The sequence below is a fragment of the Euprymna scolopes genome, chromosome 43, assembly GCF_053919585.1.
Source record: "Euprymna scolopes isolate OS-2025 chromosome 43, ASM5391958v1, whole genome shotgun sequence".
NCBI lineage: Eukaryota > Metazoa > Mollusca > Cephalopoda > Sepiida > Sepiolidae > Euprymna > Euprymna scolopes.
Genome location: NC_136524.1, coordinates 25,990,705 through 26,002,027, shown reverse-complemented (window position 1 = coordinate 26,002,027; position 11,323 = coordinate 25,990,705). Strand labels below are relative to the sequence as shown.

The 11,323-nt window shown below is 31.0% G+C and overlaps 1 protein-coding gene across 4 annotated transcripts in view; it reads left to right on the top strand.

Moving 5' to 3' along the window:
• Positions 1-11,323, top strand: part of LOC145268247 (vacuolar protein sorting-associated protein 54-like) — a 181,054-nt gene that overhangs the window by 14,342 nt on the left and 155,389 nt on the right. For all 4 annotated transcript variants that reach the window (XM_080123579.1, XM_080123578.1, XM_080123576.1 and 1 more), the window contains exon 2: positions 7,727-8,221. In XM_080123579.1, coding sequence (XP_079979705.1) covers positions 7,942-8,221 — 280 coding nt within the window. In that variant the 5' untranslated portion in view covers positions 7,727-7,941. The remainder of the gene's footprint in view (positions 1-7,726; positions 8,222-11,323) is intronic.

The window sequence follows — 11,323 nt, the reverse complement described above, 5'->3', positions numbered from 1 at the left end:
TGTACGTTTACTTAATCAAATTGCTATGATAAACAAAATGAAAAATACTGCATAAAATGTTTACATTTTCATGAGGATACTATTTAAGAAGTACAGAGTGTAAAGAGCTGACATTTGGATATAGCATTCTACAGTATGTATTGATTAGACATGCAATATTACAGATTTTTATCTTTTAATAGTTTTGTGATATGTGATTTTGAAATTGGTATATGTTTATGACATTTGGTACTTTATTTCCACCATCAAAATTGAACATAGCATTTTTAACGACTTATAATTAAGTTGCAGCTGGAAGTGTTTAAAAAAAAATATAGGCATAATAATCATTATGTATAGAATTATATTAAATGTTCATATTTACTGTCTTTAAATTTAGTTTTATTTGATGATACTTCGTGAGGTAGAAATTTTATAGTCTTGCAAATTCTCATATAAAAAATATGAATGAATTTCTTATTAAAAAATTCCGGTTTGTGCTAATCATTCTGCTTCACATATATGTCAGGAAAAAATACTTTCTGATTAATATATACCAGATTTAAAATATTCTGTTCTTCTGAAAAACAGCCAAGTTCGTTTGCTTATTTTAAAACTGGTAAACATTAATAAGAAGATACTTTTTCTGGGCATTCAATGTAAATCAGAATGCGCCACACAAACCGGAAATAAATCATTTGTAAACAATCTCAATGTTAACTTGAACAAAGCCAATATAAAAATAAAATAAAGATGTTAAAACGATAAAAAAAAACAGTACATATGCAGAGCACTTTTTGGAAACCCATTTCTTAACATGTGGAGGAGGGGGTGTTTTTCTAACGAGTCTGTACTTTCACCTAACAATTTAATAAACAATAAGAAGGCCAACTGAAGTTTTTGAATGTTCATATTTACTGTCATTTTATTCAGTTTTATTTGATGATACTTTAAAAATTGTCCATCAGTGCAATTTTGCTCTTATAAATGATGCAATGTTCACTTTTCACACCTCAAAAATCAAGGTCGAAATTAAATTAGAAATAATTGTACTTTTACTTCCTATTATCTTCTTATATTAGGAGTGATGAAAGCATCTTTTCTGATATTTTTCCTGGTTACTTTTTTGTCATTTGGTTTCACAGTTGCCATGTTGTAATTTATACATGTCCGTGCTTCTTCACCTCAGCATGGTAGTGTATACTGGTGATCATCAGTGAAAAGTAGAATCCAATTCTAAATATGTTTTCTATGCCAATTTTTTAAAATTAATATTTGAATCATGGGTCTAGGAAAGTAGACATACACAAGTTTTTATCATTTAGATCATAGATTTGTTTCCATTGACAACCTGAATTGTTCAATAATGGTGAAAAGGATGCAACTAAAGTCAGAAATGCTAGAATTAGATTGGACAGCTTGACAGAAATAGCCTCAGAGCTAAATTTGTAGGTATTATCATTGATATGATTGAAGCTCTGTAACTTGCTTTGTTGGTGATTTATTCAAATGGGCTCAGGAACTGGATATTTTTTCAAACAAGTCCCCACTGGTAAGTTCTTATGGTAGGAATCTTATCAACCGCTCACATTACAAGAGCTTTTTGTTGTTCTTAATTTATTTTCAGCATATAATATGTTGAATTCCATAATGTGGTCACACCTTGAATGAGTTTTTCTAAATAAAGCTGATCCTGTATTTGCTAATTGCCAATAGAAATTAAATATTTGTTCCTGAATCCTACAAGACAAAGAAAACTTTATTGAAGATTTTATACTCATTCTGAACATTGTGCAATTCTTCACTTATTATTGCATCTGTTTTTGTACCAGGGAATGGAACAACTCTAAACTGCACTGTTCAAAGTAATTTGAAAACCAATGACCTGTCAAACTCAGAAAGGGAGCATTATCTGTTGTAGCTGTCCAAATGTCTGTAGTTCATGAAATGCTGTTAATTTCAGCAAGAGACAGTTGAACTTTGTTTTACTTTTGTAAATATGTTGAAAATTATTTTACAGTGAAGTACTTTTTTGAAGGAATGATGTAATTTGAACAAAGTTTTGCAATGAACCTATTAAATCCAATGTCAGATGTTATAGGATATGGTTGAATATCAACAGCAATCATTTTTCTTCTCAGATAATGGATCTCTTGTGACTTGTGGTCATTAGTATTCCAAACTTTGTTTTTGGCCAATATTGATTCTATAGTATGGGGATGTTTCGCTGGAGGCTTGTAGTTGCTGCCGCTTGTTCTTGGAATGCTTGTCCCTCAATATTCATTGTGTTTCTATTTCTTATCTGCTTCTATTTCTTATTTTGCTTCTTTTGAATGAACATTTCTAAGATGGTTTAACATATTAGTCACCGTAAAAGTTTTTTTTATTGATTTGCCACCCTTTGATGTAATAGATTCACATAATTTGCAAACAGCAGTATTCTTATTCTTGGGATTGAATTTTTGATGTAATAGATTCACATAATTTGCAAACAGCAGTATTCTTATTCTTGGGATTGACATCAAAATACTTCTAACAGAAACAGGGTACCACATTGGTTGTGGGTTGTTGTCAATATTAAGTTAATTTTTTACATATTTAAATTACTTATGTCTGATTATCTCAATAAAATATACAGAAAATAAAAATATGTAAGGCACACGAGTATGACTGAAGAATGCCTTATTTTCGGTTCACACATTATCACAATTTACTGTACAATTCTTCAATATGAAAACTGAAAGATGAAGTAATAATTTTCTTTGACAGTGATTTAAAATAAAAAATAATGTTAATTCGTTAGGACGAGGCCCTGTTGGTGGGGCATTAGAATACGCAGACTGTCCCCTGCAGAGGGTAAAAGTTCCTCAATGGGGGTCCTGGATATGACCTTAAACTATATCCGATGGTGAGGCCCCAGCTTGTGGGCTTTGGGGAGTGTGGAGCCACCCTTTAATTACCATTGCTTCCAGGTCCACTCTGAGCCGGAGTTGTAGTACCTGCTAGGGTCCAAACTATGGGTTAAATAGAAACGAACATGAAAACAACAAATATATTCTGTTAAAAAAATTTTTCTTCAAAATCTTTGGATTCAGCATTAAATAACCCGGAAAGGATTGATATGCCGTAAAACAAAAACAACCAACCAAATCGATAGGACGAGAAAGGTCTGAAATTTTCCATATGCTTACATCTATTTGCCTCAAATTCAGTGCAGTTGTAAAAAGTCTACATGTTAACAGCGTATCATGCCTGTTATTTGATAATATGGTTTAGATGATGCATGTCTCTTTGATAAATTTTCACTGACAAGCAAAAAAGGGAGTTAACTTGCCTTTGTTTATAATATAATTTAATTAATATTAGTGTCATTATTTTTGTCAAATTTGCTGATAAATCGGCATTAGAACACCTATTAATCGGCCGATTATAAAATACCGATTAATCGGTAAACTACCGATTTGATAATCGGTACATCCCTACTGTAATCATATGATCTGAAATTGCACATATTAGTAAAAAAAAAAAAAAAAAAAAAAAAAAAGAAAAGAAATCTTTAACAGTATTATTAATGTTTTTTAGTTTTATTTTTTCTATCAATAATATTGTTTTACTTTATTATTATTGTAAATTGAAAAATTACAGAAAATAAAAAAATATGACAGAAATGATCATATAGGGTTCAGAGATGGAAGAATAAGTATTTTTTTTTTTTTTTACACAGTGGTCACCACTTATCAAGACCCGGAAGCCACTCACGGATAAGGGTTATTGCAAGTACATTACGTTAGTGTGGAGATTTGATGAAGTGTTTAAGGGGGCGGTTCATTAGTATAAGTATACAAGGGATTGGTGTTTGCTGCAAATGCACCTGCTAGCTTATAGAAGAAATAATGGTAATGTGTAGATACAGCGGCCTAGAAATAAAATGGCTGCCACTAAGTTCTTAGAATACGTCCAACAAGTTTTGTAAATGATGTTTAAGACAATGATTTTATGCGGACTGAAGAAATAACAATATTTCAAATTGTCATAAAGTTAACTGACAATTTAGAAATGATTCCAAGCGTCGGTAAATAGCCAATTCTTGGACGTGTGTATATATATATATATATATATATATATATATATATATATATATATATATTTTTTTATATATATATTAAGGGGATTAGAACAACAGTCCGAAGAGCAGAGTATATTTTAATGTATTAATAATACAATTAAAATAAAACAGTGCTTGTTGCAATGCAGACATATAATAAGCTCGATAGGCATATATATCCAAGAGCTATTTTAATATTGAGTAAGATGATTGATAATTTATAATTAAAATTAAAAATTAAATATCGGTTTCATAAGGAAGAACAAACAAATCAATAAATTGTATGATCGTTTTGGAAACAATGTTTTTATCGAGATAGACAATAAGTCTTGGACAATAATTTTATCATTTGGTTTTTTGAAACAAAGTCTCCTCATCAACAAAAATATTGGGTGGTTTTTTTTTAAAGACACCAAAAATAAAACTAGCATTTTTTTAAAGTTAGGCAGATGTATCTTTTAATGGTTCGCCTTCTAAAAGTCATAAAGCTTACGACTTTTAGAAGGCGAACCATTAAATTAATTTTTAATTATAAATTATCAATCATATCTCTCTCTCTCTCTCTCTCTCTCTATATATATATATATATATATATATATATATATATATATATATATATAATGGCTAACATAATGATTTAAAAAAATTAAAATTAAAATAAAGGTTAGTCAACCAGGTTTCGTTCCTCACTCAACAAAGCAAATCGAGGAAAATACAATAAAAAAAAAAAAGTCATGAATATGGTGGTGGTGGGGAGGGGAAAAAAATCGAAAAATAAACGGGGGAAAAATTACATTACTAAATTAAGTCCTAAAAGATTTTCTCTTTGCTTGCAAAGAGATGGTCTCAAAGACTTAATAAAAATAGTCTCTAGAATTTTTTAAATTGCGACTTACTAAGGATCGTAAACATGTCAGCACTGAAATTCGTGGCACACGCATGGTTATTTATAAGATGGTCGCAAATCACAGAACCATACGTATTACTCAGAACATCCGAGGGTGAAAAATTTGCATAACGAATCTTTGATGGTACATGTTTTTTTGAACGGAAATCTAATCTTTGCGATATTCGCCCAGCATAGTGCGCACTGCAACTACATTTATTTAAATAAATAATAGAATTATTATGGTGAGGGTGGAGGAAGAACATCTTTGCAAATGGACGATAACATAGGTCTAGTTGAAAAAAACAACACATGGATTCGATGCAAAATAACACCGTTGCACAGACAAAGAAACTTGCTTAGCAAATCGGCCACCGATGTTACCTAGCCAAGGTAGACGTAGATAAACAGGACATCTATTAACTATGATTTCTTTAGGTTTATAAAAATTGGAAACTTTCTTGTTAATAATAGTTTCAACATTAACAGAAAAGAAGTTAAAGATCTCAAAGCTGAATTGTAATGCGTTTTATGTGCAAAAAACTGAAATCTAAATCTAGGACTGTTTAAAAATAAATATATTGCAATATTTCTTTGGTATTATTGTAGATTAATACCTCCGTTACCCCCCCCCCCATATCAGACCACCTTTCCAAAATATGTGATTCTATCTTTTAAGGCAATTACATGTGAACACCATGAAAAACTTTAATGAAAGATAAACAATAATTATTTTACAATTTAATGTAAAATGATTCCCCATTTTGAGCTATTCCAGCATTTTAGGGCAATTAACCCATTTTTTTTTTTCTATGATAAATCCTGAGTGTTTATTTTTTTCATTTTTTTTTCTAAAAGGTGATTATGTGTGGTTTTAAGAGGGTCTTTGTGCAATTATAAGAAGGTGGGGAGGTTTGGGTTAATGATAGGGCTAATGGAAATTATGTATGAACATCCTGAAGACTTGACAGAAATGAAACAAAAACAATTTTAGAATTTAGAGTTGGGGTTGGTTTCATATCAATTTTATGTAAAATGATTCACCATTTTGGGACCATTCTACCCTTTTAGAGCAGTTGATCAATTTATTTTTTTATGGGAGATAAATCATGTGCACTTTTCTTTTAAGGAAAGATCTGGGTTTTTTTTTTTGGTTTTTTTTATGCTTATATGTAGCCTACTGAGAAATTTTGTTTGGTGGGGAGCTTGCCACTTGGACTTAGTGTGAGGACTACAGAAGGTTTTAGAAGGAGGCTTGCAACTCATACCAGGGGGTAGACATAGGATTAAGTGTTTTGTTTTTTGTTAAGAGGGCGTTTGACACCCATTGTGAAACTTTACAAGAATTAGAACAAACAGCCAAAAATAAATGTTATTTAAAACAAGTGACATCACTTTAACAGAAAATGTAACGTTTGGAAAAATATCAAGTATTTTTTGCCGACTTATTTAAATAGAAAAAAAACAAAACTTTTTGCTAAAGCTAACAAATTGTTCTTAAATTTTGAATTAATTTGATTTTTATTTTTAATTACATTTTATGTCCCTTTTCTACTGTTTTTATTTCTTAACTGAGCACCTCCTACAAATATTTAAATATTGATTTTGCATTTTTGTTGTTGATAATTGGGTAGATTAGTTTCTATTTGATAATAATCTACTGAAAACATTGTAAAAAAGACAAAAATATAGAGGCTGTGTACCCACTCATACACGTGAACCAAAAAAAATCATATTTCACATTTTCGGCTGTTCCAAGCAAAGCACAATATTTTTAAAAATTTGACCACTGGTCAAATTTTAAAAATATTTATGATTGATAACAAAATAGCTCTAACTAAACATGTAAGAAAATTTTTTTTAGAATCAAATTTTCAATTAAAAAAAATCGATCTGGAATAAAAATCAACAACAACAAAAAAAATGTCTGTTTACAGCTGTGCTATCATTATTACTAATACTATATCAGTCTACACTCAAACTCAAAACGATTTTTTTTAATTGTTAGCTACCACAAGAGAAAACAACATACAACTATACTTTTAATGGATAAAGATAGTAAAAAAGATTGTTTTATTTAACAGTTGGTGTCGAAAGAAAATTTTTTTCAAAATTTTCTATACTCGTGATGTTGAAGTCTTTTTTTTTTTTTTTTTTTTTTATTTTTTTTTTTAATACAAAAAAAAAAAAAAGGAGTGGTCAAGAATATTTCGGACATCCCAAACTATTAAAAAGTGACATCTCTTCTGTTTAGTTTCTAAATTTCATGACAAAATTCTTGATACAAATGTGGTACAAGCATTTACAAATCGAGGGTGGGGTCTTTACAAAACATTACCGAAAATGCTGTTTTATAATGTTAGCATTTTTATCACTTTATTTGTTTAAAACTCTGAAAATATATAATGTACATTATTACTTATTAATTCTGTTGAAAGTATATTCATTTATAAACAAAACAGTGCTTTGGTTTGTAAAATATGTCTTTTTTTAGCAGAACCCCTTGAAGTCTGTGATTATCCAGAGCGTTTTATTGGTCCATGTGCATTGCGACTTACATCAAGTGGCTTCATACCTTGTTTGGAACGACTTCCATAAAAAAAAAAAAAATATGCTGTCATTTTTGACAACATGAACACATTAGTATTGAAAATAATGACTTATGGGCTATGTTGTTTTTTTTTAAAGTTTTATTTATTTTTTCAGACAATTTTTATTTTTTTATTTTAATGTTAATTTCATATTATATTTTGCAGTGTTGAAAGATAAGAGATCTGCCCGAAGAAATAAAAAGGATACATGTAGAACGCACACACATATGTATATATGTATATACACACATATATGTATATATATATATAAACGAAACATATAGGCATTTGTACTTATATATATATTTATATATATATAAGTGTGTGTATGTATATATGTATATACATTTGTTAAAAGAAGAGCGATACAAATATGAAACATGGCATCAGTTCCTTACAATATTCATCCATGGAGCCATCTTGACGGGAATTCCGGTTCTCCACAGTGGAAGAAATGCATCGTTTGCTGCAAGACAGGTGCATTTAAATTACCGACAGAGTTTGCACATCATTTGCGGAACTTTCACTGCTCAAAGGAAGGCGGATCATATGTCTGTAGATATGGAGTCAATGAAGTCTGTCCATCGCTGCCGCTTGAAGGCGTCAGTGACAAGGATTATGAAGATCATGTTGCTAGGGATCATGTCTACAATGGCTCAGGTAATAATGAAATAACACACTTCTTTTAATTAAATGATTAAGTAATAAATGTTTAATCCTAATTAACTTTTCATATGGTAATCCGCTGCATGAGATTTTAAGAATGAAATACTGTAAAACTTATAGTTATATAGCTATCTTAGAATAAATCGATAACAAATCATTAAAGGGTAGAAGCACAGAAATTAATAAAAAATATAAATATCTTCCGTAAATGTAAGATTTGTTGTCATTTTTTTTAGCGATATTAACAACTTCGAAAAACTGTTATTTTTATTTTTTTTCTTCTACCTTAGCGTTTTTTTTTTAAGAGCTACAAGCTCTTACTGTTATTCATATATATATATGAATAGATCGACCCTTTTTTTTTTTATGGGACGTATTTATTTATTTTTATTAAATATTATTTCATGTACATAAGTCTTTCGTAAAAGTAAGATATACAATAAAATAAATAAGGCATAAAGCCGAAAGCTGGAGTTGTGAAACCATAAATAAATGTAATTACAAAAGAAAAACAAAATTATCATAATGTAATTAAATTTCTTTGTTTATTAACAATACGCTTTTGTAAATTAAATTATAAGATCCAAATCCAAATATAAATTCAATTTTGGAAATGGCACGTTAAAATACAAAAGAACCAAATTCTGTATATTAAGATCTTTATAAACTGATGTTCTTTGAGGTCAACACACAAGAATATGAAAGGATGAAGGCTTTTTAGATAATTATTCAATTTGAAGGTGGAGAGAGAATGTAACTCCCATAATAATGATAACGCTAATAGCTACATTGGTTTTACAACTACTACCCTTTGTGGCACAATGATAAGCTCCTTTGTGGGGAGCTGGGGCTTTTCATATTAATAAACCTTGTACCAGACTTGTCTTGTACTCATGGAGAGATAGGCAAAGACAGGTTAATGGAGTTATTTCAAAATGTCAGCGCATATCAACTGGTACTCAGATTGACAGGCGATGGTTGCCAATCTGAAATTTTTTTATGTAACCGAGTGCAAAAGGGGTACAGCACAATCACGTTGACACACCGGTTCTCACCAGATCACCGAAGTTAAACAAAATTGAGCCTTGCCTGTACCAGATGGGTGACCATTTGGGAAGGCTAGGCACTGTATGTACCTTCTGGGAAGGTTGGGCGTGGGGTCAGCACCCTCACCCTGTAAAAAATACTCCTTGCTACAAAAGCATCTACAAAGTTGTAAATGACCTATGCCCCTCCAAGAGCTCAAGGGCTATGGATGGGGATGGATAGAGTGCAAAAGGGACAAAGGTTATACCTGCATGTTGACATCAGGTCGTTAAATAATGACAATATTTCAGTGTCTTTGGTTTTAACATGTATGCATGTCTTTCTCTCTCTCTCTTTCGTTATTTTCGCTTTCTCATAACTCTTTTTCTTTCTCTTTAAATGAGAGAAGAATTGTAATTGTATTGAAAAGTTTTGCTGTGGACGTCACCGTCAATTTGAGGGCGGAGGAAGACTGTAACTCCCATAATAATCATAAGGCTAACAGCTACATTTGTTTTACAATTACTACCCTGTTCCACCGTCTCGCCATATATCTTTTAAACTTTAGCTCAATTTACTAATATCTACACAAACATAATTGCTCCTCCCCTACCTCTGATTTAAGACAAATAATATATTCTAAAATCAATTTAAAAAAAAAATAATTAAGTTATTCAAAGTTATTTTAAAACTAATTATTAATCAATTCCTTCAAAAAAAAAAGGAAAAGTGTTAATATATATAATAATCTACACTTTTACCCGGCCATAACTCAAATGAGAACAATCTACTCTTGTGGACTAAATAAAAGGGGTGCTTCTGCATTTATCAACCAACAATTTCCATGAAGTTACTCCGGTGTGCCCAGCAAATGACAAGAATAACTAGAAACTGCCAGGCAAGCCTTATTACAAAAAAACACAAATTGTTACAACCACCCACCTCCCCATGTTAAGAATGGTAATGACCACTGAAATTCATTAAGTAATACATTATGAAAAAAAAAATGACTTAATATCCAGAAAACTACTTTTCGACCATTTCCAGTTCTTCCCATCATCTGCCAGGCACACCTTTGTAGAAATCGCAGACTGATAAATGGAGAAGTACCTAAAAGGGTTCAGTTTGAAATTCCATACGGTTCCAGAGTTCCTTTTTATTTTAGTAACAAAGTGAGTTCTTGCTGTGAATGTGTTACAAGGGAGAAAGACAGAAACTAGCAACATCTCTTCTATGAAAAAGGTTGGTAAATAAGAGTAAAGACCAATTTTACACTAGATTTCAAAGTTGGCTTTGAACTATGTACATGTGATGCAACGGATAAAGTTGTCATGTAATAATCAGTTCTAGGTGACAGTCTTTTGGAGTTTGACAGTTTAATTGTTATTGCAAGCAATAATAACTGAAAACAAAATAAAAATTGCTTACTTAGCAGTTCTACCAAGCTATGACTAATAAAATGAGAACAGTTTACCCCCCTCCCCCATGGATTAAATAAGTGGCTCAGTTTGAAATTTCAGAGTTCAACATACAGTTCTACGCGTTTGAGAAGATACACCTAAAGAAGGTCAGAAGTTACATCATCCAAAAAATTGTTGGCATAAGATTCAAGATGACAACAATGCCCTTGTCGAAAATAATACAAATTATCAATCCTCATCTCAAAAATTTTGAAACATGATATCAGCTTAATTAGATTTTTATCCAGCAATGCTAAATGCAATTTTTGTAGAGCTATAAAATAATGATGTAGCACTTGTGCTTCCTTGACTAACCTGACTAGCAGCAAAATCCCACCACTTCACTGTTGAGGTCCCTAGATACCGAAAAGTCTCTTACTCTAATAACTTCTTCCTTCAAACTGCTAGACTTTAGAGTTCCCTCCTAGTCTCCCGTTTCCCTGACTCTATAAATATTGACATACAGAAGTTTAAATGTAATGTAAACAGACATCTTGCTACTCAACTCCCTATATAATGTTCATATAGATATAGTCCCAAATTGTAGCCCCTTATGTCCAAGTGAACAAGAGTAAAAAAAACTATGAGGAAGCTGCTTGGCAGATTACTT